Genomic DNA, 26,657 nt, shown 5'->3' with positions numbered 1-26,657 from the left:
CCATTTACTCCTTGACCACCGGTCAGTTATTGACGTTTTCTGTGCCTCAGTTTCCTAATGGGTAGATTAGGACATGCCTCAAAGAGTTGGAAGATTAAATGTACAGAGCCTAGAATGTACCACACCGTGGGTCTCTATTAACTATTGCCCCTAGTGCTTTAATTCGGGTGGGTGGGGTGGCTAGTGATGCGCTGAGGGAGGGAGAGCTTGGATAGGCTTTTGAGCTCAGTGGCAAGCAGTAGGCAGGCCCCGGAGCAGCAGGGGCGCGCAGTGCTGTAGCGGCTTTTCTTGCCTACATGCTTTCAGGAGAGAAAGGCGGCTAGCTTCCTCAGCCTCCGGTGCTGAGGGCAGGGAGCCGACCCCACAGCCCCACCGTAAAAGACAAGCAAGCCCATCCCCGCTGAACTCAAATGACAGCATTCACATCCTTCAAGTATTAATAAAGGCAGCTCAAAATTCTGTACTCTTCAAAGACCCAGGACAAAGTCTCCCTTCCCAGTGATCAAGCCATTGCCCCGAGCCCTACTTTTTCCTTTTCCTCACGTTTTGGTCTGGCTCAAAGGAGCCCAGAGTTTCCCCCCAAATCATTTGGAGCCGGTGGAGGGACTGCGGGCATCTGATCCCCCATCGCTCAGCCAGGTCCCCGGGGCGGGGGCGGGGGTCTCCGTCCAGGCCGGCCCCTCCCGCAAGGTCACCTAACTTTTTCCTCTCTCCGCAGCTCCTGGGAAGGGTCCCGGAGGGGCCGCGGGGCGCGGCGGGGGCGGTGCGAGGCCCCCTCCCCGCGGGCGGGAGCCCGCCCCGCATTATTCATTGGCCAGAGCGGGCTGCGGGCGCGGGTGCTGATGTCAGGCGGGCGCGGGTGCGGCGGGCGCAGCGGCGGCGGCCGCCCAGCAGCCCGGGCGCGGGTGGGGGGGCGCCGAGTGGGGGTGGCGGCCAGCATGCTGCTCGGCTGCGGCTCGGCCTCCCACACCCGCGGCGCCCTTGTCCTCGCCAGTAGCGGCGGCGGAGTAGCGAGCAGCGCCCGCGTCTGCAGCGGCGCAGGGTCCGAGCACGCGGCGCGGCGGCGGGGGTCGTGGCCGGGACGGGGACCGGGGACCCGGGCATGGCGCTGCGGAGGGGCGGCGGGGGGCCGGGGCTGCTGCTGCTACTGCTGCTGGGCACCGCGTGTCTGATACCGCCGAGCGCGCAGGTGAGGCGGCTGGTCCGCTGCCCCGCTACTTGCAGCTGTACCAAGGAGTCCATCATCTGCGTGGGCTCCTCCTGGGTGCCCAGGATCGTGCCGGGCGACATCAGCTCCCTGTGAGTGAGTGGGACCCCGCCAGCCCCTTGCCCCGTCCTGCCCCACCCTGCCGCCCGGGAGTTGCCTCTGGCGCCGGGACAGCGCGACCCTGACTCCCCGGCTTCCCGGCCCCCTTTCTTTGCGTTTGGGGTGGGGAGTGCTATGGGACGTGGGTGGAGCCTCGGGCCCCGGGGAGGATGAGGGGAACCCGAGTCTGGGAAGCCGGACAAGTCCCTGTGGTAGTGTTTTCTCAAAGTCTGGCCCGCTGGCCACCTGCATCAGATCCACCTGGGGGAGTTTGTGCCAAGGCAGATTCTGGGGCCCGCGCGGAATGATGCAGGGTCTGGGGAGTGGAGCTTTGGAGTCTGCATTTGGCCGTCCCCAGGTGGCACTGGCATGCATTAAAGTTTGAGAGGAGGATGTGTGCTGGAGTGGAGAGGTGTGGGGGTTGTGTGGGGGCGTGTATATGCAGCCCAGCAGAACTGGAGCAATGATGAGGCCTCACTGTCCCACCCGAGGTCTGGGGCTGTGGTTTCCACAGTGGCCTCCTCTGGACCTGTTCACACTGCAGGTTGGACAGAACCTGGGAAAGGGCATGTCATCTCTGGAAGTGGTGATGCTGTTCCATGTGGCCTGGAAGACGGAAGCACAGGGGACTTGGTGGAGCACTAGAGAGTGTGGGCATCCAGCTCAGTGGGCAAGTGCTGGGAATCAGCCTGACTTCTTGCCCTGAGTTTACAAGGCCTTCTTGCCAACTTCCCCACCACGCATTACCTTGGCTGCTTATTCAGTGCTGGAGGAGCAGATAGGAAAGGGCTTCCCCTTACTGATTCACCTGCTTGAGAATGCTTTCAACCTGGCCTTACGCAGTCACTCAGGCCACATGACCAGGTCTCATCATGGCTGTGGAAGGGGCTCTTGGCTTGTATCTTCACTGCTAGGAACTGTTTCCTGCTGAGATGACTCCTTTGTTCCTGGCCGAGGTGCTGGAGTGATACCTATTCCCCCTGGGGGTGGGGAGGAGAAAGTTGCTCACACTTTCTCTTATCTCCACTTCCCTGCCTCCATCCCAAGCAAGGTACTGGGGTCTGGACCCAGGAGTGAAGAGCTTCATGTTTGCATTTTTAGAAGTCAGGAGACTCTGGCCAGGCCAGAACAGAGGGCCCATTTGATGCTTAATATTGCTAAGTCAGATGACATGGAGAATTCCAGAAATGAGAATTCCCCTGGTTAAATCCCTTATACCACCAGCTGCTTAACACAATGGCATGCTAACTGAAATCATTCTGAAATGATGTATTGAGGTCCTGCTGGGGCCAGAGAGGATGAGGGACCTGGTGGCTAAAACAGTCAAGTTCCTTGCTCTGGTTGACCGTTAAATCTGACAGATGGCATTGCCTCCCACTGCACATTCAAGTTCAGGTGTCTCTGAGTTTTTCCCCAAGGCTTTCACGGTGCATTTAATCAGAAGTGCTCTGAGTGACTTTCAGAGCTGTGCTCCCAAGGGGAATGCTTAATCCTACCCTGGAGTTTCGTGGGCCAACATTAATGCTGTGTCTACACAAACAGAATCATGGGCAGAGGTAAAGCAATTATCCATTTTCAGCTAGGGCCTCCTGTAGTTAAGAAAAGGAAGTAGGGGGATTGATTTAAACCGGCTGAGATAATGTCTATGGAAGGAGCTAGACTGATGGTAAAGGTTTCCGTTATTCAGCACAGTTTTCTTATTGATCCAGTTCATTGGAAAATGGCTGGACTCGTCTTGTTTCTTATCCCAAGAAGTCCTGCTTGAAGCCTCACTCCTGAGTGGAGGAGTTTGGACAAGGCCACTCGCCCATCCTGCCTGGCACTTCCGGAAGCAACATAGTTTCCATTTTGTTCCTCTCTTGCCTGTAGGAGCCTGGTAAATGGAACATTCTCAGAAATCAAGGACCGGATGTTTTCCCATCTACCGTCCCTGCAGTTGCTGTGAGTGTGGGAAATCCTCTCTGGAATTGGGGGTCCTGGGGCTGTGGTCTTGGGAAGAGCCATTTCTGCCTCCTGGGTATCTGTCCTTCCCAAGATACCCGTGCTCCACCAGTAAACCAAGGCAGGCTCTTAGTGTTGATTTGGCCCATTGTGCCCCCACCAAGCTGAGTCCCCAGTGTCCAACTCCCTTTCCTTCTCTGGCATGTGTTTTCTTCAAGGACTTTATTGTAGATGCCATCGCCCACACCCAGCAACAACTGGGGAGATTAATTACATTGAATTATGGCCTGAATTTTGCCCAGATGAACCATTTCCCAAACACCTCCCTTTAAAAGAGAGCCTGCATGTTCAACTCTTAATGTTATTATGGTCATAGGAATATTTCTAGTTGACTGAGTATGTCAACTGTTGGGCAGCATGCTACGCATTTATGGGCAAATTTTTATTTAATGATATCAGTATTTTCCTTTTCCCATTTGACAGATGGGAAAACTGAGGCTCAGAGAAGTTAAGTAACTTGCCCCAAATCACAGCCAGAATTCTGACCCAGGGCCCAAAGCCCACAGTCATAACTCCTCTTCATCACAGGTGCTCCTGCCAAGTACTTGTGTCCTGTGCCTTTAGCCTTGGTCAGTTAATATTTACTGATAAAAAGCAATGTCCAAAATGCAGTTTTCAAAAGCAAATCAGTGACAGGCAAAGTCAGGAGTACGTAGCTCACTCTTTATTTGTATTCATTTCTTAAACTTGAATGAGATCAGAATGAAAACCACCAACATTCTTGATGCATACAGAAAAATATGAAGACATGGCATATAGTAGACTCATCCCAAGTCAATTTCATGTTGATATTTTTGTTCTTGAAATGTTATGTACCTACTTACAACATTATCCTTACCATTTTAAAATCTGTAATTTATGAGAAATTATAGTTCTATTAAAATATTCTTATGATACAAATGCAGAATAGTCATCAGTGGTGACGGTAGAGACTATATAAACTTTTACCAAAGGCTTAAGTGGCAGCTCAAACAGCTATGTGGTGAAAAAGAATCTTCTGAAGTTTTCTTAAACTTTTTTATGATTTCCCATGGGCGCGTGTAGTATGCTAGGAAGGTTTTGTGTTTTGTTTCGTTTTGTTTGGTCTCAGCTGTGTGACTTTGATCAAGTCACTTAACTTCTCTGAATTCAAGTTTCTCTAAGAGTCAGAGTGCTTCTTTTTAGATGTGTGCATCATAAAGCACTCACTGGCTGTTTAGTTGTGCTGAACATTAGAAAGCTGTGAGATAACAGCTCTTAAGTCATATTTACTGATACCCACGGGGAAGAAAGGTGGAAAATAAGGGGGACCAGAAAATCTGGCCAAAGGGAATCCACTTGCCATTATCCATCTGCGTCTATGAGTCAGGTTGTGCACAGAATGGGCCATGCTGAGAAGAGCCCATGTTTGCCCACAGATCAGAACATAACCAAAGAAACAGAAATGGCCTCACCATGAAACTCAACTTTTGAACTTCTTCACTGGCATCTGTTGATATCTGTCTCTTGCTTTCAGGTTGCTGAATTCTAACTCATTCACAGTCATCCGGGATGATGCTTTTGCTGGACTCTTTCATCTTGAATACCTGTAAGTTTTGTGCTTTGTCTATGTGCTGAGTAATTGGCATGTCAGTGGAATGGCTGTATTGCTTTCCAAGCTGGAACAGCATCTCTTAGAGAGCTTGGGGGTGGGGGAGAAAATGCAGAAAACCCCATTCTCTTTTCAGCGCTGACCTTTTATAGTTTACTTGTGTATGAACATGCTGGGACAGGAGGAGGTTGGAGAAAAAGAGGGGGAAAGGGAACAAAGAAGGAAAGATATTCATTCATTCTCTGCTGACATTTAATTTGTCATGTCGTAAGCACAATTGGAAATTGCATCGGGTATTTTTACCTCTCAAAACTAGGCGTGGATTTGCTGATCAGCCAGAAATAAAGCTGAAGGATTCCGAGGGTTACATATTTGTAAGAAAGTCTCCCTATTTGGGGTTACAACTTCATGTTTTTAATTCAACTGCTCTATATCCCATTTTCAGTATCCCCTGTGAGCTGCTGCTGGGAGTCTAATTTTATTTTTTCTCCTTTAAAATAAAGGTTATTTTTCCCTTTTCAGATGTGCAGTTGTCCCGTCACCAGCAATGAGCTCTGCCCTCCCTCCGATTTCTGCCTTTTCACACTCTCATAGTCTTTTTTCCCCTTAAGTTCTCCCATCCTTGTCTCTTGTCACTTTGTAATAATATTAATCCAGCTATCAGATGGGATTTCCTCACTTAGCATTCAGAATGATTTTTAAAACCTTGTCTCTGCCTTCTTATCTGAGATATTTGAATTCTAAGCACATCCTGTGTCTAGGAAAGCTCTCTGCTGATTTTCTGTCCCCAGGAAAGATGTCTCTGGAGGAATTCTTTCTCCAGAGGACACGTAATACAGGTACTGTCATGATACCTGATAGTCTAGGTAACCTGGGAAGAGTAGTCAGGCTGAAGCGCTAAGTTTAACTAGGTTCTACGGAAGCACATAAACAGTCAGGGGAGGTGCTGAGTGAAGAGCAGTTCTCTCTTTCCAGTAGTGCATCTTCCTGTCACAGTTATTGAGGAGGAGGTTTGCTTCTCAGTTTTTACTGAAGTCTATTACTGAATAGACCCCTGACTTAAAAAAAAAAAAAAAGACCGGATCATTCTCAGTGTACGAATCAAGAACTGTTTTACTAACTAATGACATCACAGTGCAAAGCCTCTCCCTTGGACCATCTCATCAGAGACCCTCTTATACTTGAAGAAATGTGAGGCCGTAAGCTGAAATTTCGTTCTCTGTGGCCCTAGGGAATAGTCCCAGTGCATTCACTTCATGTATTTCCCACAAAGACTTTAAAGCACGGCTGGAGTTTTTATTGTGAGATCCTATGTGCAAGCCCTAAGACATTTAAGCACTGAGTTTGGTCTGTGTTCAACTTCCTTATACTTTCCATTTCTAGTGACCTGGAGATCAGAGAGTATCTCTGTCTTGTCGCCCATGTGTTCAGAGGTGACACTGTGCAGGACATGATGAACTCAAGCTTGTTGGAGTAAGGGAGTGAAAATCTCTGTCATGTCCGACTCTTTGCAACCCCATGGACTATACAGTCCTTGGAATTCTCCAGGCCAGAATACTGGAGTGGGTAGCCTTTCCCTTCTCCAGGGGATCTTCCCAAACCAGGGATCGAACCCAGGTCTCTTACATTGCAGGCAGATTCTTTACCAGCTGAGCCACAAGGGAAGCCCAAGCTTGTTGGAAGCCAAGTTTAATTGAATTCTCCCTGGGCAAAGACTTCAATGTGTGCATAAGCACTCAGTCACTCAGTTGTGTCTGACTCTATGCAACCATATGGACTGTAGCCACCAGGCTCCTCTGTCCATGAGATTCTCCAGGTGAGAATACTAGACTGGGTTGCCATGCCCTCCTCCAGGGGATCCTCTCAACCCAGGGATTGAACCCATGTCTCCTGTGTCTCCTGCCATTGGCAGTCAGCTTCTTTACCCATTCAGCCACCTGTGAAGCCCAAAGGCTTCAATATGGAGGTGTAAAACAGAGGGCTGTGTTCAAGGGACAATGATATAAAAAAAAATATTAATAGCCAGGTGCTGTGAAATGTAAGGTTGGAGGGGGAAAGAGATCTGGAAGTGTTCCAGTCTTGTGGAATTTGAGAATATCTTGCCTTTGTCTTGGAGAAGGAAATGGCAATCCACCCCAGTACTCTTGCCTGGAAAATCCCATGGACAGAGGATCCTGGTAGGCTATATATAGTGCATGGGGTCGCAGAGTCGGACACGACTGAGTGACATCACTTTCCTTTCCTTTCCTTTGCCTTTGTCTAGGGCTTTCTTCTTTCTCCCCCAAAGTGTTTCTACCCTTGCTGCCGACTCTGACTTTGAAGACTTCCACGCTGCTTCTGGAAGGAATGCAAAAAGCATATCTGTGTGCATGCACTCTTGCACACACACCCGGTTTCCACTTGGAATCTGGTGTCGCTGGCCGAGCCCTTGGGCATGAATTTCTGAAATTCATAAGTGCATTCAGATTCCATTCTGAAAGCATCCCAGTATCTTTTTTGAGGTATTAAGCACAGAAAATTCAGTTTAATTATATGGATTTTCTTCTTAGGTTCATTGAAGGGAACAAAATAGAAACAATTTCAAGAAACGCCTTCCGTGGCCTCCGTGACCTGACTCACCTGTAAGTCCTGTGAAAAGTGTTGTAACTTCTTTAATGTGTAGAGTGAGGGTCACTTCCTGGTGCTTCTCTCCTTTTAAAAAATTTTTACTTTATATTGGGGTATAGTTGATTTACAATGTTGTATTAGTTTCAGGTGTACAGCAAAATGATTCAGTTATACATATACATATATCCGTTCTTTTTCAAATTCTTTCCCCATGTAGGTTATTATAGAGTACTGAGTAGAGTTCCCAGTGCCTCTCTTTCTTGGCTGTTTTGTCCATATTATAATATCCACTGAAGGAATTCATTTCTAGGTTGCCCGAGAGGTTTCTATATTGTCAATCGGGCACCATCCCATCATAAGCACTCACACACTTGGCTTTCTTATCTTCTCCATCCTCCTGAACCACCATTATGGTTCACATGACTGCCTGTGAAATCGGGGAGTGATGGGAGTGACGGAGGAGGTGGAAAGGAAAGAAACATGTATTGTATACCTACTCTGTGCTTAGTAAGCTTTTCTTTATCTTTCTCCTTAATCTGGGAGTCCCCATTGTACAGATTTGGGAACTGAGGCTTACCTAACTCATTGAAGAATGCTGAATGGAGGAACAACATTTGTTGAAGCAGAATAGAGACATTTTTGTGGTTCCTTTAATTTGAATGCAAATAGCTTTTTCTTTTATGTTGGATTTATCTGTTGCTTAAGCTAAGCTCTCTGGGTTCTTTAATAGCTTTCTGGAGAAAAAAATTAAACAAATTGATTTGAATTGGCGTATCAAATGAAACAAGCACACACACTTAGCAAATTTAGAAAACTGGAGAAATAGTGGCTGAGCTTATGAAAATGTGAACATCGTCTTTGTCTTGGTAGGAGCAATTTAACAGCCAGGAACCAGTCACATTTGCATACTAGAAACTTTGTGTTTGAGTAGGATAACATACCCCATTTCCATAGTGAGCTTGCCTATGGTCAAAAAAACAAACTGGGGAAATTGAAGGGCTTTGAGCAGGAGTATTAGGCAAGGGTGGCAGTACCTCCCGTATGTGAACTCTAACTGATAAAGCATCTAGAGAGATGATCTTTTACATCAGACCCTGATAGAGGCAAAGGTATCTGTCATTAGGCTCAGCAAGCACTTGATTTTGGAGTCCTACCAATCAAAAGTCTTGCCTGAGTCATAGTTTGTAGAGGAAGAAGATGAGGGAGCGGGAATGGGAGGTCCAAACAGCACAGCCAATCCTGGACAGCATCAAACTCTTGTTGGCGTTATTTCTCTGTGATTTCTTTCTTTCCTATAAAAGTCTTGATTGTTTTTTCAGATTCAGCCTAGATGCCCAATCCCCACATTCTTGCAGAGGCCAAGACAGTGGGCTTCGAGTTACATAGACTTAGGTGCAAATCTCAAGGCTGCCATTTGTTAAGATTATTTAACCTTTTTTGAGCCTCACTTTCCTCATCCGTGAAAATGGGGATGATTATACTGAACTCATAAAATAGCTGCACATAGTGGGTTAATGCTTGTTTGCAAAGCATCCGGCCCATTATCCATGGTAAATGCCCAAGATCTGGTTGGCGTTATTATCATCTTCCTCCTCCACAGCAGAGCATCATCATTCCCTCCATCCACTCAGGAAGAAGTCTCAGTTTTCTCCAATGGCTGCTGAGTAGCCTTGGCAGTTTGGGTGGCTAGACAGGGTCTTTGGTAAGACAGCTGTGGATGTCTGGAGAGGAACAGCTGTGGCCAGACAAATCCACTTCCCGAAAGTCAGGAATGAGGGGCTTTGTTTCTGACCAAAGGCTCTGGGCAGATTCTGCATCTAAACCAAAGCCAGTGTGACTGGTTGACTTTGCCCAGATGTCAACTTTCATTGAACCAATTGGCTATAAGTCCTTGATCCGAAAAGAGGTGTGAATATGCAGGTACTGTGCATATATATTTGCATATTTTTGTGTAAGTGGGCCCTTGGGTCCATGCACTTCTATTCGTGGGTGCACATAACTGTGTGTGTGCTTGTGCATTTGCACATACAGCCATATGCTATGTTACCCATATTTGTGCAAGAGGCACCTCTTTGTCTGTGTGACACGCAGGGGCACACACAGAGGAAACAAAGGGGTCTTTTGTTTGGTCCAGAGTGCATCTGATGTGTTAGAGGAGATGCATTACCATCTGGCATGTGTTACCATCCTCCAGTCAAGCCTACAGAGCACCCCCGTCCCCAGCTCTCCAGCCCTATTTCCCTGAATATGCCCACAATACTGGGCTCTCCTGAGCACACCCAATTCACCCCCATAACCAACCTTTCCCTTACATCATTTCCCTTGCCCAGGAGATGGTTTCTTCTGCCCACAGTCATCTGGAATCTGCCTTTTCCTCCACAGTCCAGATTAAGTTCTCTCTCTTCCCTGGAGCCAGTCCTGATCCCCCCTCCTCCCTTCTTGTAGCCTGCCCCGCTGACTCCACACAACCAGTTCTTGGCTGTAGACACTGGCCATATTGGTTGATGCCATTTCACGGATGCTAGTTTCGTCTCTGAGCTGTGTTGAGAGCTCCCTGAGGGCAGGGTTCCTACAGCTCTTCCATTAGCTCTACTCCTCGCCAGCATCTCACATGGGGCTAAACCAGCAGGATGTTCTTTCTGACTCACTGGCAGACCAATGAGTTACTAAGCTGAGTTTTCCTTATATGCTCTACTGCAGTGCGAGTCTTATGACTTTTAAAGTTGACTCCTCTAAGGCTGGAGATGTATGTAGTAATAAAAAACATTTACTATGCTGTTCAGGGTTTCCCAGGTGGTGTAGTGGTAAAGAATCCACCTGCCAATGCAGGAGATGTGAGTTAGATCCCTGGGTTGGGAAGATTCCCTGGAGTAGGAATTGGCCACCCACTCCAGTATTCTTGCCTGGAAAACTCCATGGACAGAGGAGCCTGGTGGGCTACCATCCATGGGGTTACAAAGAGTCAGGCATGACTGAGCATGCATGCAGTGTGAGCACAAAGCAGCAAAACACTGTGTAAAGAATGAGCTGATCACCCATCCTCTTTTTTTCTGTGTGAACTGGTAAGCTCATTCAACTTCACTCCTGTGCTTAAGGAAGTGACTGTCTGAAATTTGCTTGTTTAAGTACCTGCTTTTTATCTTTTATGAACTTTTCTAACACCTGCAGACTCACATTCATACACAAAGAAACACAGATCAGGTTTCAAAGCATTGAAGGAACAGTGCCAATCTGTAACTAAAATCTGGGACATTTGTTTTTCCAGCGGTCCCACAAAGCCCAAGGGACCAGTTAAGTAGTTTTAGAAATGAAGTATGTGCCATGAATTTGTAGACAAAATGAAGTGGAAAGTGAGATGTTATGCACTGAGTCTGGGGGTATGGGGAGGTGGTGGTGGATAGTCCATCTAAATAATTCAGCTTTCTGAAATCTAAATTGAACATTTAGAACAGTTGCTTTTATTTTGGCCTTGATGACTCTATATATGCTTATCACTTCAATCCAGTGCATTTCAATTCACTAAAAATATTTAGCTAAACTAGTAATCTTTAATTAGCTAAAAAATTGTGCTTTACTTTAAAAAAAAGTGACTAGCAACCAGAAAAAAATAAAAACAACTCTCTCCTTTTTAAATTTCAAAAAGCTGCTTCTAGAGAACATTCAGTCTGATTACAGTCCGAAGTCTATAATCTACAGTCTGTAGTTACAATTCTAATTTATCATCTGTTCAACCTATTTCCAACATCTTAAAAAATATGCAAATAAATCATTTAGGAAAGAAATGTAAAATGATACATGAAATTGTATTTTAATCCATTTGTGGTTACCTGGATGAGAAAGGACATAATTCAGAAACTATAGGTCTCCCTGTATTCTGTTGGTATCACACAGTAAGAATGTTTGGATTAAAAATGGGCACAAAGCTTTCTATCCTAGCTGACTCTAAGGAAGAACACTCTTTCATTCCTACTTCTTGGATGGGTCATTAGGATGCTATAAAAGACTGGTTTCATATGTGTTTTTAAAGAGGGTGGTGCTCAATTCCCTACGTGTTGATTATCATTTATATGTTTTCTGTTTGTACTCAAGTGTGTAGAAGAAAACAAAAGTAAGCATGAGTGTTTTGGCTGACTCACTCAGGGCACGAGGCCTGGGGGAAATCAGACTTGATGTACATCGTTTCAATGCCTAGCATCTTTCTCCGTCAGCAGCCCAGCACCGTGGACATTCATCTTCAGCAGGATGATGACAGGGCACTGCATAATCCTAAGTCATCAGAGAAAGCGTTGATAATATTCGTTCAAGTCTACTTCCTGAAGATGGGGACTATATTATAGAGAGACATTATAGAAAGCTCTTCAACTCGAAGAACAAAAATGCAGAATGGTTTCTAGTCAACCTTCATTAAGGAGAAAATGAGATTGATCTCAGTCATTCCCTAAACTGTGGTTCACTGAGATTTTGTATCATCATTAGGGTTAGTGCTGAGATTCTTTATGTAAAAGAGTATTTACTGAGTCCTTTTTTTTTTAAGTCACAAGTAATAAAATTCACTTGGATGCCCTACTAGGGAACTTCTTGGGATAAGACTGAACATCTGTTTTTGGGGGTTTTTTTTGATCATTCCCATTTGGTGTTTAAACTATTCCTCGAGAGAGAATTACTGAGTACCCACTGTGTGCCACTGTGCTAGATGCAAGGGGTACAGATGTGGACAGACAAAAACCTCTGATCTTATGTTTAGGGAGAATACACAGTCCATAAACAAATAGATAATATATAGTGTTTGCTAAGTGATAGTTGTGCAATGAAGATCCACAGAGCATGGAAGGGACTTGTGTAGAGATCAGGGAAGGTGGTGAAAGTGGAGGGTGGACCTGGAGAGGGTGCTGGCTGAACCATGTGAATAACTAGAGGAACAGCCTGAGGCAGATGAACACCAGGTTCAGAGAACTTGAGCTGGGAGCATGCCTAGCCTGTGTGAGGAATAGCAAAGGAACCAGTGTGGGTGATCTGAGTCAGTAGAGATTCAGTCCCACGGGTAGGTGGGAATGGAGGTAACTAGACAATGGAGGGCCTTGGGTGCCATCTAAAGGACTTTGGCTTTTATTCTGAGAAACGTGAGATGCCAACATGTATATCATATATATCATAAAACATGAGGTTTAACATATATATCAAGAGCTTAATAAATGATTGTTTTAAAAACAAAATAAAAAAACTTATATTGTGTAGTTCAGCATCTCTAATGTTTTCTTTGTATAACTAAACTAAAATTCTTTATCTCAGTATCAGTGACCAAAGTCAGACATTGAACTACACTGAGCTCTGTTTTAAATCACTTGCATTATTTAAGGGACTTCAGAGTGACTGGGCATAAAGATAATATACACATTAAATCGTGACTTTCTTGTTCTAGTTCTTTGGCCAACAACCACATAAAAGCACTCCCAAGGGATGTCTTCAGTGATTTAGACTCTTTGATTGAACTGTAAGTAATGAAAATTAAGTTTATGTGTGCTTGTCTTGAAATCCAGTCTTCCCCTGGATTTTTATTGCATTTTGTTGTAATAGCTAAAAACCCATGACAAAGCAGCGAACACTGGGAAACAGCATATAGATTGTACTGTGTTTAATTTTGCCATGTTAACTGTGCTTAGTAGCATTAGGCCAGTGGTAATTCGGTATGCTGGGTGATAGGGTCCCCCTTTTTTCCCATGAGCAATGGTCCCGCTTTTTCCCCATCTGCTTTATTTTCTTGTGTTTTGTCATCCCTTATTGGACAAAGTTTAATGAGATCTTAAAGTATCAATCGGAGAAGGCAATGGCAACCCACTCCAGTACTCTTGCCTGGAAAATCCCATGGACAGAGGAGCCTGGTAGGCCACAGTCCGTGGGGTTGCTAAGAGTTGGAACATGACTGAGCGACTTCACTTTCACTTTTCACTTTCACGCATTGGAGAAGGAAATGGCAACCCACTCCAGTGTTCTTGCCTGGAGAATCCCAGGGACGGAGAGCCTGGTGGCTGCCGTCTATGGGGTCGCACAGAGTCGGATATGACTGAAGCGACTTAGCAGCAGCAGCAAAGTATCAATTGCATTTGTCAGAGCTATCTTCCTGTAGTGTCTTGTTTTCGTGTAAGGACCTATGCTGGGTGGTGTTCTTCTTTCACCCCTCCCCCATTTCCAGCATGGTGTGGTGACATTTTCAAGAGGATTTGCAGAAATAGTGGTGTGTCAACTCTGAGAACTCTCTGTGTGCTATATGGTTAAAATCAAGGACACTAAAGAGTGTTCAATGAAGTCAATGAGAAGTAAAGGACATTGGATGCATTAAATAGAAATTTTTTTTTAATTCCATTTTTTGGGATTTGTTAAATATGTCAGGATATTAAGAATTCTGGAGTTTCATATTACTGCCAAAACATTTCTGACATGTCTATTTCTCTGCGTCTGTGTTTGTTTTGTTTTGTTAGAGATTTGAGGGGCAATAAGTTTGAATGTGACTGTAAAGCCAAGTGGTTGTATCTGTGGTTGAAGATGACGAATTCCACTGTTTCTGATGTCCTGTGTATCGGTCCGCCAGAATATCAGGAAAAGAAGCTGAATGACGTGACCAGCTTTGACTATGAATGCACAACTACAGGTATTCAGAACCTTTATCATCAAAGTCTGTTATTTAGAATAATCCTTTCTTTAAAAATACTATCAATAGGGAGTTTGGAAAATGTAGGGATAAAAGTTTTCTATCAAAATTATTTTAGGGGAAATTTAAGCATTAAAAAAGAAATGAATTGATGTGGCAGGGAAAATATCTCAGCAGTCTGGAAGGATTTTTATTAACTGCACTGACTTTAATTTTGATTCTTTACAACTTCAAATTTCTCTAAAGCTTTTAAGGCAGGAACTGGTGAGTTTGGCATGAGAACATTTTCAAATCAGGCTAAGCTTCATGGAAAGGCAGTGCAGAGATGCCTAAATTACTGTTCTCTTGATTGAATAATATGAAATTTATTGGACACTTAACTAATAAATACCAGAATTACTCTCGTAGTTACATGTAAAATGAGATAACTAGGTAAGTCATACATAACCATGGCAGAGTAGAAACACAAGTTAACAACGAGCTATCAAAGGGAAAAATTCACACTGAGGAAACAAAATGTAAAGAAAGCTTGATTATTTTTTCTATGGCCTGCCTCAAGGTTTCAGTTTATACATTTTTAGGTTAAAAGATAAAATTAAAATACTGTCTCAACTGTCATATCTTGTAGAAAACAGGAGAGTAGTTCCATATGAAAGCTTAGATGGAGTTTCTACAGCTTTTAAAGCCACATTTTAAAGGAGAGCGGATCAAGCCACAGTATGCAACCTGCTTACCAGACTTATAAAAATAAACATTCAGGCTGAGAGTTGATATCTACAAAGCCTCAAGGCATGTCAGTAGGAGCAGCAGGATTGAAAACTCAGAAAATAGTTACAGAAACTCAAAAGACAAAAACTCCAAGAACAAAATACCACATTTAAACTCTACTGCTATCCCCTGATCAAGTAAACAAACAAAAACTCAGAAGTAAAAATTATTTCCAGATATCTTTGTCAATAAGGGACGCCGACAAGTTCTGTCCTTTTCTGAGAGGAAACTTGAAGTCTTATGGAAATGCCCTTGTCTTTCATCACTGAACAGGGACTTATTCAGCTGTGTAATTGGCAGGTGCCCTTTAGCCAGCTGAGGCCGCTGGGGGTTTATTTATTGTATTGTAGAGCAGCGCAATAAATCAGAGGTCACGGTCAATGACGTTTGCACCAAAAGGTTGCATTCAAGGCCATGCCATACGAAATGTGAAACCACAGCTCACTGGGGCTCCTTTCTGCCTCTTCTCATTTTTCTGGAAAGTTTTTTAAACCCTACACTGAAGTGAGCAGCTTTTCCGTTGTTCTCTTCACACCTGGCCCTAGTGTGTGAAAACTGCCAGTCTCAGAGAGAAATAGCTTGGGCTGTAGAGAGCCTTGGAACTCAGGCATCTGTTCCAGACCTGGCATCTCTGGGGTAGCATGAAGTCCTTAACATATTTTGGGCATTCTCTTATATATATTTCTCTTCCCTAACAAGCTTTTTGCTAAAATTTAGAAAGTTAGCACCCCACCCTAGAAGCAAGGAAATAATGATTCTGCCTTTGTACTTGTTTTATCCCCTTAAGGCTCATGAACAAATAAACTCTGGCTCACAGCATCTTCCATCATGAAAAAATGGTGCCAGCAAGCTGTGACCCACCCCCAAATATAGTCCCTTCCTATCTTCTGGCTCAGATCAAGCCTCATCCTCTGCTGCTTTATTTAGGACTAGGGAGGAAATAGGTGAAGAGGGATGGAAGTTGGAAAGTCAAGTCTGAGATTCATGGTACCGGTATTGCATCCTTACACGAGATTGGGGAAGAAGCATATTTTCTCAGTGCCTTGTTTTCCTCTTAGCTCAGGGTTTTAGGAAGGAGTAAATTCTTTAGGTAGATGTCTCACCTTGTTCTTCCCAGGGAGAGGAACGTATGATTACCATCCTGTTCCTAGCGCAGGGGTGTAATTAACACCACAAAGCCACCCCTGGCTGGTTTCAGCTCTCCAGATTAATCACAGTCCCTCCATAACACTCTGCTTCAAGTCTATTTTTAACCACCTCCAAAATCCCTGTTACCTGCTCATGATTCCCCATGTTAGGTGGATAATTCACTAAATTCCTTAGAGGGAGTGAATTTTGCATCCTAATTGTCCCGTTAGCTTCCCTATTTCAGGGCTGATGAAAATGCAAAGAGAAATAATGCATTAATGTGCAGTTTCTCTCCCCATAGGATCAGCATCATGTATAATTTATTTCCTGCAAGTGCTATAAATAGCTATGTAAAAATCTGTTGATTCCAGTGGGAGCAAGGCCTAAATTGTAAGAGTCCTACTGACATCATGAACTTAATCCGATGTGAATGGAAGTGGCAGGGCTTCTTGCAGAGAAGGCCATTAATACTTTAACACTAGTAAATTGATGTCATATCAATATGTGGATTGTTTGAGATCTTTCCACAATGAACGTGCTTTTGCTGTCTCTGACAAGTAATGTAAGAGGGGGATGAGGGAAGATGTTTAAATTCTCCAGGTCCCCTCCCCCATTCACACAAGAACACATTCATCAATCATATTGTTTCCCCCGTTTCTTCCCCTTTTTCTTCTCTTCTTTCTTCCTCCTGTTCCTCCTCCCCTTTTCAGTCAGCAGCATCAAAGAGGGAGAAGGAGTCTCCTATTAAGAACTAGATCTATGAGACTTCCTTGGCGGTCCAGTGGTTAAGATTTTGCCTTCCAGTGCAAGGGGTGTGGGTTCGATCCCTGGTAGGAGGTTAAAATACCACACACCTTGAGGCCAAAAGATGTAAAACAAAAGCAGTATTGTAACAAATTTAATAAAGATTTAAAAAATGGCCCACATTAAAAAAAATTTTTTTAAAAGAATTCTATTTATAATTCAAATGATTTAGGAGTCTGCTTTGTCAGCTAGGATATAGAAAATATTATGAAACCAACGTTTTTGGGGAAATCAATGGAAATAGGGCCATTAGAGGCTAGATTTGTAAAATGCTCTCTATTTTTGGCAGCTCTCTTTCTGGAACTTTTTAAAATAAAAAAATGTAAGCTTTTGGGTCTGTGCGTTGAACAGCCTGCATTTTTAAGCTCACGAGTGCTCATGTTGCTGGGGATTCAGTGTAGGCAGAAGTCTGTGCATACAGGGAGTTGGGGTTATAGTCATCGGGAGTGTTTGTAACCTTGGGCACACTTGGATGAGAAAAGACAAGTGGAGACGCTGGAGGAGGTGATAGCCCTCTTGGCTGTAATTCAAAGAACACGGCTGTACTCGCTGAGTACTCTTCTACCTCCAAGAAAGGGAACAGACCATGGCTGCTCCTGTTCCCTTTCCCATTGACCAGCCTGTGAACATGGAAACCTCTTGCAGCCCCCAGAGCACTTTCTGACTTTTACACTGGGACCACCAGGGCCCACTGGAATGAATCAGGCAAGTTTTCCAATTTTTAGTCTTTGACCAAGCAACGCTGGTATTTGGTGGGTCTTGAGAGAGGAGAGGGAGCCTGGAGCCATGCTGGAGCCCTAAGTCTTCACACAGGCAGCTTCTCACTGTCGTTGTGACATGTATAAAACTCCTGAGTGCAGCCACGGCTGGGCACTCACACTTACCAGCTCTCTCCTGTTGGGTCTCTGCAGCACCCTTGTGAGATAGAAGTGGCTCTCACTTTATTCCTGGGGAATCTGAAGCTCTTTCCTGAGTTCCTGGAGCAGTAGGTGCAGGTGGGTTAGGAGCCATCTGTTCCACCTGCCTTGGTGCTTCTGAATGTTTCAGAAGGGAGTTACCTCCTCCATTCCTGCTGCCTGTCCCCACAGATCCTTGGTCACCTTTTGCTGTCAGAGGCAGAGGCAGCCTTCTCTCTGCTTCTCCCCCTTCTCTCTGTACCTGCAAGTGTCCTTCATTCAGGCTCATCCTCTCCCCCGACATCTTCAGAGTAGGCCAGGGTGAGGTCAGCCCTCCCACACTCGCCAAGTCAGTAGCTCCTGTCCACTTGCAATGAAATGGGCCCCTCCAAAGAGGTGACACGTATGAACACACACCGCATGTAAAGCACTGTTCTACATGAGTATGAATCATAATAAATGACGAGGAAACTGAGGCCGGGCAAGGTTGGGCAACTTCCCTGAGTTCACTCAGCAAAAAAACAGTCATAACTCAGGCATTTTATCTTAGATGCCGTTACGATGGACACTTACCCCGAGAGATAGCCCAGCAGTGGCCAGAACAGTGGAGGGGACTGCCTCGTGTGTGCTGAGTCTGAGGTCAGCATGTCCACCGCATTGCCTAATCTGTCCCTGACACTGTGCTTGAGAGGCAGGTATCATTGTCCCCATACTGCAGATAAGTAAACTGAGGCCTTGTAAAGGGAAGTGCACAGCCTGGGAATTCAAAGGCAGAAGGTGGTTTCAGGTGGTTTGACTGCAGGCACAGTGCTCTTTCCGGTGCCTCACTCTGCCCTTACTCCTCAGCCCTACTTTCTCCTGCCCCTGACTGGCATTGCTCATCCCACCCCTGTCCATGCTTCCCACCTCAACACTGGCTCAGCTGCTCTGCCACTGACCTGCCTCTGGTCCTTCTGCACTGGCCTTCCTTAGTTATTACCTGGTGTCTGGCCTGTGAATGCCTTTCTCATCTGGCATCTTTGTGAGGCTTCTGAGTCAGTTATTTCTTGAATGGCGGCTGTGAGCTTGTGTCATGGAGACCCAGGCCCTTCCTTAGGAAGCCTTTCCAGAGACACATCATGCTGGTTGTGTGTCAGTGGCCAAGAGCACACCCTCTCTGAGCTTCAGCTTCTGGAGCTAAGATTCCTTGAATTTTTCCAAATGTGACCCTGATATCACTATAGGTAGGTAGGTTTAGTTGCTAAGTTGTGTCTGACTCTTGCAACCCCATGGATTGTAGCCCACCAGGCTCCTCTGTCCGTTGGATTTCCCAAGCAAGAATACTGGAGTGGGTTGCCATTTCCTTTTCCACGGGATCTTTCTGACCCAGCAATTGAACTCAGGTCTCCCCTTGCGGCAGACTCTTCACTGACTGAGCTACCAGGATGCCACAAAATTGGAGATTCAATCACTGTGAATAATCACGTGTGAACAATAGTGCCTGATTCTGAGTCCAGTGAGTTAGGACTGGTCCTGTGGATTGTACCCATCAGAACAGGTTTGCAGAGGAGATGGGACTTCAGCAGGCATGGAGAAGGATTGAGAGGGGAAGAAGTGGGCAAAGCCAGGCTTTTCTCATAGGAATGACTTTCCTAAACCAGACATCCACCCTCATTTTATTCTGGGCGCTTTTAGCCTGCCAAGAAGCAGCGAACCCTAAAATATTTCTGGCCAGAGAAATAAACTCTTATGAATGTTTTGGGGTTTTTTTTGTTTTCTTCACTAGTTCTCTGGCTACCCCACACACTAACTATTCTTGCATCCAATGGCATGTTAACCCTGTTTCTTGGTGAAACTGTACATTCCTACCAAGATTTCAGACAGTGAGTCATTGTAGCTCAGGGGAGCGATACAGATGACGGGTATTGACTTACCACTAAATGGAGGAGCAGAGCGTGTGCTCAAATAGGATGACTTCTATGCTGCTGGAAAATTTAAGATCTCCTGCAACTGCCCTCTGAGCTGCAGAGTGTTGCCCAGATCCCAGGTACTGCCATACTTAGCACTGTACGAGGCTAGTAATCAGTAAACACACTTAGGTTAACTTCCCCATACTGTGGGCTTTATAAACCTCCGAGACCTAGTCAGAGAGTTCAGTTTGGTTTCCAAAAGTGCCTTTTTGGGAGTTAACTTTCACTTTTCTTTACTACTGGGACTATTCTGAGTGAGCTAAAAATACAGCATCTCGAAAAGGAATTTAACCACAGCATCCCGTCTTCACAGAGTAAATTTCATGGTAATTTCAGGAATGTTACTCTGCAGCATCCTTGCTGTCCTGTCTTTTTGAAAGCCAGGTCTCACCAAATTTGTTTAAAACTTTGAGATACTCTAGCCAAGCTCGTGAGCTATTTATCTCAAGGAAGCTGTGTAAGAAGCTGTGCGTTCAATCTGCTAATCCCATGCAAGCCAGAACCCTCTGGAATCTCTCAGACTGAAACATGCTGGGATGTGTGGTGTTCTCTCCCACCCTCCCTTCTCCCCAGTCTTCTTTGGAATCAATGAGAGAAAAGATAGAAGGGGTGAGGGTAGCGGTCTGTAATTCTCACAGGAGATCTCATGGGGACTTTTTTTTTTAAACACACATTCCCAGATTTTGTTGTTCATCAGACTCTGCCCTACCAGTCAGTTTCAGTGGATACGTTCAACTCCAAGAATGACGTGTACGTGGCCATCGCTCAGCCCAGCATGGAGAACTGCATGGTGCTGGAATGGGACCACATCGAAATGAATTTCCGGAGCTATGACAACATTACAGGTGTGTTGTGGCTTTGACTGGATGTACTGACCTCATTTCAGAGTAGTCTAAAACCCGGGAGAGAAGAAATGTTCTTTGTCATCCTGAGAGGGAGCTTGGCTCTCCCGCTTGATTTGATTTGGGAACACTTTCCAGCCTACCCACTTCTCTCCAACTTTTTCTGGATGTGGTGAGTTATGGTGCAAACAGAAAGCTCAGGTGGTGATTCTACTTACTGTTGGTGATCCTTTTGTAAAGGGAGAGGGTGATGGGGGGCCTGTGGTGGGAAGCACTTTCCTGAAATGGGGAGAAGTCACTTCTAGAATCCCTTGATTTTGAACAGTCATGACAGCCTAAGACTGCACCAGCTTTCTAGCAGCTATATGCATCCTTTGACTTTTGTGATGCTGGTAACTAGAATGTTAATACATACACACACGCACACACACAGTCTCATGCACACAAGTGTGGACACACACACAACACACAGACACACACTCTGTAGCTGTTTCTACTGCCCCCTGGCCAGGCCCTGATGATCACTGCTTTGTTTTAGCATGTGCATGCAAAGTTGCTTCAGTTGTATCCAACTCTTTGTTACCCTATGGAATATGGCATTCCAGGCTCCACAGTCCATGGGATTCTCCAGGCAAGAATACTGGAGTGGGTTGCCATGCCCTCCTCCAGGGGATCTTCCCAACCCAGAGATCAAACCCAGAGATCTTTTATGCCTCCCGCTTTAGCAGGCAAGTTCCACCTGGGAAGCCCTTCCTTTTAGTAAATACATACAAAATAAGCATAAATGGCTTCCTAAATTCAAACCTTTGGGATAAGACTTGGTGGTTCATTCAGTGCTGTCACTGAATCCCAGTGTCTTAGAGCTACTAAAAATAGACCATCTACTTGCTTTTTAAATAAGTGGATAAAGTCAAAATAATCTTTCAAAGACTTCTGTATTGAAATGCAATCTAATCATAATCCTGACTTTACAAACAGCACCGTTAACTGTGGCCCCGTGTGCGGGTTTCCTTCTGTGATTCCTGGTCTGATTGCAGCAGCATCTTGCTGCTGCAGAGGGGGCACGTCCAGGTAGCATTTCAGGGTCCAGAGGCTCCTAGGAACCTCTCAAGCCCAAGGTGGCCTTGCCACAGGTGCAGGGATGCAGGGAGAGAGACGCTCACCATTGGAGGCAGAGCTGCTAATGAGCCTGATCTGGCGAGAGGTCTGTGAGACGTACATCTCGATGCTCCAAGATGCCATCTGGCCTCCCAGTGCTGAGCCCACATTCCTGGGGAGCAGCCTTACTCACTCCAAGTGCAGACTCAGCACAGGTGAGTGCTGCGGTTCACAGTGCAGTGCACGATGGAGGGAAGCCCAGGCCTCAAGACCCAAGAGCCAGTCCATGTTAGAAGAAAAAGGAGGGTGAGAGAGGGACTCCCTTTGTTACCTGCAAGGTTTTTTGCTTGTGCCTTTTCTCTGACCTGGAAGATCGGCAAGGGCTAAGTGAACCAGCCCCTCTGCCTTCTCTCCTGCCTCCCACTTGAGGAAGTAGGAGCAGAGTGAAGTTGTGCCTTAAAGCAAGGAGTTCTGATGCCAGTGCTTCTAGCTGGCCCTGGCTGTGGGCTTACCGGGATCCAGGCACTGGTTAGTCTCATCGGAACTCACAATAGCTATTTGAGGCGTTACTGCAGGTCCCCTGCCCATAGGTAGAGGACAAGCACCATTCGTTCAAGAGAGAGGAGGTGTATAAAGCATAAAGAGCTCAGGGTTTGAAAATCTATGAATGTGGGTTCTACTCCTGACTCCGCTATGGGCTAGGAAGTAGCTGTGGCCTCTGACCCTCAGCTTTCTCATCTGTGAAATAGGCAGGAGACTTGCCTCACTTGGGTGTGAGGACTGGATAAGTGCAGGCACAGCGCAGGCAGTTCCTAATGCCGACTTCCTTCTCACCTTTATGAATGAAGAGATGGAGGCTCGGGTATGTTGAGCCACTCTGCTGTCACTTCCAAGGCAGAGCCCAGGGTTCATCACTGCTCATCCCTCCCTTTCCCTCTCCTGTTTGACCTTGGTCGAAAGCAACAGCACTGCCCTGCATCTGCCCTTCCTACACACTGCTTAGGTCACAGCACCAGGTTCTTCAAGCCATTCGTTCATTCATTTGTTCACTCAAAGGTTTCTTAAGCACTTACTCTGAGCCAAGCCCAGTCTAGGTGCGGGGGCCATAGCAGTGAACAAGCCACAGGAAAACCTCCACCCTCAAGGAGTTTGTATTATAATGGTGGAGAGAAAAAGAGGCAAAACAAGGCAAATAATTGTCATACATACAAAGCATTAGATGGCAGCATGCTAAGAGGGGAAAAGGCTGCAGGGAGGAAAGATTTGAAGTGCTAGGCGTGGAAGGATTGAAATGTTACATAGAGTGTCTGGTAGAGGCTTCATTAAGGAGGCATCTGAATAAAACCTGTGGGACATGAGGGCTTGATGCACATGGACAGCAGGGGTTGGAGGAGGTGGAGAACATTCCGAAGAGCAAGTACAAATGTCCAGAGGCAGGAGGGTATTTTTCCTGTTTGATGAACATGCAGGTGGCTAGTTTGGCTTGGACAGAGTGGTCCAGGGGCCGTTGCAGGAGACAAAGTCAGAGAGGCTAAAGAGCTGCTCCTGAGGGCTTTGCAGGTCCTGCCAAGGACTTGGGTTTTTACCTGAGTCATGGAGGACTTTGTGCAGGCATCAGCCAGTCTACACGGAAGATTTGGGTGCCTGCTACAGAGTGCTAGGTTGTGTGCAGCTGCTGAGTGGAGAGTAGTCTATGTGTGGGGAGGGGACAAAAGTGGAATCAGAGAAAGTAGTTGAAGGGCTGTTGCAAGGGTTCAGGCAAGTGACCTGGCAGAGGCCACAGAACTGGTGGGTAGGAAGTGGTGAGGGCAGAGTGGGTGAGGCTAGAGCCAGGACTGGAGCTTGCTGGTTTCCAGGGACTCCTTGGCCTCTCAGGGTCGAAGTCTGAATCTTCCGAGAGGTGGCAGATGGACACAAAGCCCACGGCGATCTGCCTTACAGCAAGCCCAAGAAATGAGCTACAACAGCTCATTAAGCTTTGTGTTTGTTAAGCTTAGGAACACCAACATGACACTGTTTTTTCATAAATTTGGCTCTGGATCTTTCTAACTGATGACTTTGGCTGAGTTTTAACATCCATGAGCCTCTTTCATCTGTAAAATGGTAATTTCATGAATTCCCATTTCATCTGTAAAATGGGATCATAGTGTTGGGCCCACGGGAATTTAACTGGGTAGCTTATATAACACTTAGCATGGGGCCTGGCATATAGTAAATTCTTAACAATTGGGATATCAGTTGAAGATAAAAAATAAACACGTGATTCTCCTTCCTTGCTGCCACCACTAGGGAGATCCACGAGCTTCAGATATTTTACTTTTCTTAATTTACGAAAGCACACAGAATTCATGCATCAGGGTCCCAACACACCTTTCCAAACACATATTGCCAATTTTCTGTCAATGCTTTCTGATCACATCTTACAATTCAGCCACCTCACTTTCTTTTGTTTCTCCCTTTACCTGGATTTCCAGGCTCAAATGCAGCCTCCTACAGGGAGCATTCTTTGATTACCTTATTAGAATGATTTACCTGTTCTCTCTGCTCTCATAATACATGAATTTCCATTAAACACAAATGACATTCACTGTCACATAATTTTTCACTTAGAGGAAGGCAGCTCATATTTATGTGCTCAGTGATTCATAAGTCGTTTCTTCCCTCAGTCACACAGCCTCATAGTGTGTACTATTGTCTGTATTTTATAGTGAAAAAATCAGCAACCAGAAGCGGCTCTCCTTCCCCCATTGACCCTAACTCTTTGACTTCAGTAAAAATGTCTCTACAACTTTCCAAGTGTAGGAATGCCGGGACCAGCAGAGAATGGCCCGAGGGAGGCAGGGGAGAAGGATGGTTACAGAAGCAAGGAGATCAGTCGTTCTTTGGAGGAAGGAGTGTGACTCGCTAGAATTCAGCCTGGTATGAAGAAAAGCTCTGTAGCTCACACAAGCTGGGCATACGACAAGTGGATGAGCCAGGGCACAGCCCTGAACCACTTGCCTTAAACCAGACCAAGGCAAATGTGGGCCGTTCTTCCCTCTCAGGGCTGTGCATGCCTCATTTATCATGTTTGATCACAGGGTGATCCCAGAGTCAGCAAGGGCTGGGCAGGCTTTTCTCCATTCACGCCTGGCAAGTCTGGGGCTCCAAGGAATGGTAGGGACACATGCTTCCTCTTCTGTGGCCCTACTGGGCATCATGCAAAAGGGACATCTGTCTTCTAGTAGGAGAGGGAGACCCAGGGTCATGACTCCCATCCCCAGCTTTGCTCCTTACATCTTCTTTCTACGTAACTTAACTCTCCTATTTTGGGTTAATTTCATTTGCTTTTTGATTTCTGTCCACTAAATATGTTGCAGCATCTCTCCTCCTAGATTAAAACACACACACACACACACACACACAAGATTTCTTATGCTGTTGCAACTCCATTAACTACAACTTCATAAGCTACCCCTGGACAGAGGTGTTATGGAGCATCTCCAAGAAAGGAATTCTTTCTGTCTCACATGGCCCCTCTGCTGAGACCCCAGAGCAGGGACCTCCATAGCTAAGGCCTCAGGGGAACAAGGAGCATGCACCTCAATTAGCGTTGGCAGGTGGGAGTCAGAAGTTTCTGAGAAGCGGTTTAATAGTTTAAACTCAGAAGTCTTAAAAATGTGCACAACATCTGCCCTGCAATCTCTCCACTGCCAGATGGTTTTCAAAAACAGATTTCCCTGCAGGGAAACATACTATCTACAATAATGAAAAACTGAAAATAACTGCAATGTCCAGCAGTAGGGGATTAGTTAAGTAAGATATGGTGTCTTCATGCAATGGAATATTATGTAGTGTTAAAATCCAAGTTGTAGAAGATGCAGTAACATGGGAAAATGTTCACAACATAATGGTCAGGGGGAAAAAGTAGCCTATAAAAAGTCCATGTATACTGTAAGTGCATATCTATTTTTTCCTCATATCTTTTCTTTTTTAATTTATTTTTTTATTGAAGGATAATTGATTTACAGAATTTTATTGTTTTCTGTCAAACCTCAACATGAATCAGCCATAGGTGTACATATATCCCCTCCCTTTTGAACCTCCCTTCCATCTCCCTCCCCATCCCACCCTTCTAGATTGATACAGAGCCCCTGTTTGAGTTTCCTGAGCCACACAGCAAATTCCCATTGGCTATCTATTTTACATATGGTAATGTAAGTTTTCATGTTACTCTTGCCCAAGTCTATTTTTAAAAAGCACCTTTGAGTATGTGCAGAGATTGGCAATTAAAGAACTATATCAAGATATTAAGTGTTATTTCAGCATTTTCAGTTGAAGTGATTTTTTAAATTTCCTTCTTTGTGCTTTTTGGTACATTGGTAGTGGAGTGTGGGCTGGAATGAGACTCCCTGGATTTGAGTCTCAGACTCTACCACATGGTATAATAGCTGTGTGACCTTATATAAGTTACTGAACTTTTCTATGCCTTTATAGAATGAGGATCATGGTGATGGTAATAAGAATACCAGCCTCATAAGACTGTTGTAAGTATTCCATGGGTATATACTAAGTATATAGTAAGCATGTAAAGGACTTAGAATAGTGCCTTTGTAAGTGTTATCTATTATTATTTTCAAAATTTGCTTTGATGAACATTAAAAAATTAGTTTTCAACAAAGGAAAGGGACCAGGTTCTTGCTGGGAAGCCAAAGCAATGGAAGAGAAAAGTAAATACCACCCTATAAACCAGTCACCATGTTCCCCCAAAGTTAATACTAAGAATAGAAATTGGGTAATTATCCTTGTAATTTACAGACCAAATTCTCTTTGGTCCAAATTGCCTAGGATATAAGGGGAAAGAAATAACTTTTAATTGAATGACCTACATGGAGGGTCAGTACTATTTGAGATGTGGGTGGTGCTATTGTTCTCTGGCTGGGATGGGAAGACTGGGGAGACTTTGAGGGAGACTCTGGGTGCAGACGGGGAGAGGATGGTGGGAGCTGAGCCAGACAGAGGAGTCATGACTGAAAAGGTTCCCCTTTTCCTGCAAAGTTCCG

The 26,657-nt window shown here is 45.2% G+C and overlaps 1 protein-coding gene across 1 annotated transcript in view; it reads left to right on the top strand.

Moving 5' to 3' along the window:
• Positions 1–894: 894 nt before the first annotated feature.
• LGI2 (leucine rich repeat LGI family member 2) overlaps positions 895–26,657 on the top strand; it is a 33,585-nt gene continuing 7,822 nt past the window's right edge. Inside the window, exons 1-7 of the mRNA XM_061419805.1 lie at positions 895–1,299; positions 3,176–3,247; positions 4,803–4,874; positions 7,427–7,498; positions 12,904–12,975; positions 13,961–14,130; positions 20,356–20,520. Of these exons, the coding sequence (XP_061275789.1) occupies positions 1,103–1,299; positions 3,176–3,247; positions 4,803–4,874; positions 7,427–7,498; positions 12,904–12,975; positions 13,961–14,130; positions 20,356–20,520 (820 nt within the window). The 5' untranslated portion in view covers positions 895–1,102. The remainder of the gene's footprint in view (positions 1,300–3,175; positions 3,248–4,802; positions 4,875–7,426; positions 7,499–12,903; positions 12,976–13,960; positions 14,131–20,355; positions 20,521–26,657) is intronic.

This window comes from Bos javanicus, chromosome 6 (assembly GCF_032452875.1).
Source record: "Bos javanicus breed banteng chromosome 6, ARS-OSU_banteng_1.0, whole genome shotgun sequence".
Lineage (NCBI taxonomy): Eukaryota > Metazoa > Chordata > Mammalia > Artiodactyla > Bovidae > Bos > Bos javanicus.
Note: the sequence above shows the minus strand (reverse complement) of the source record. Positions and strands in the feature narration are given on the sequence as shown.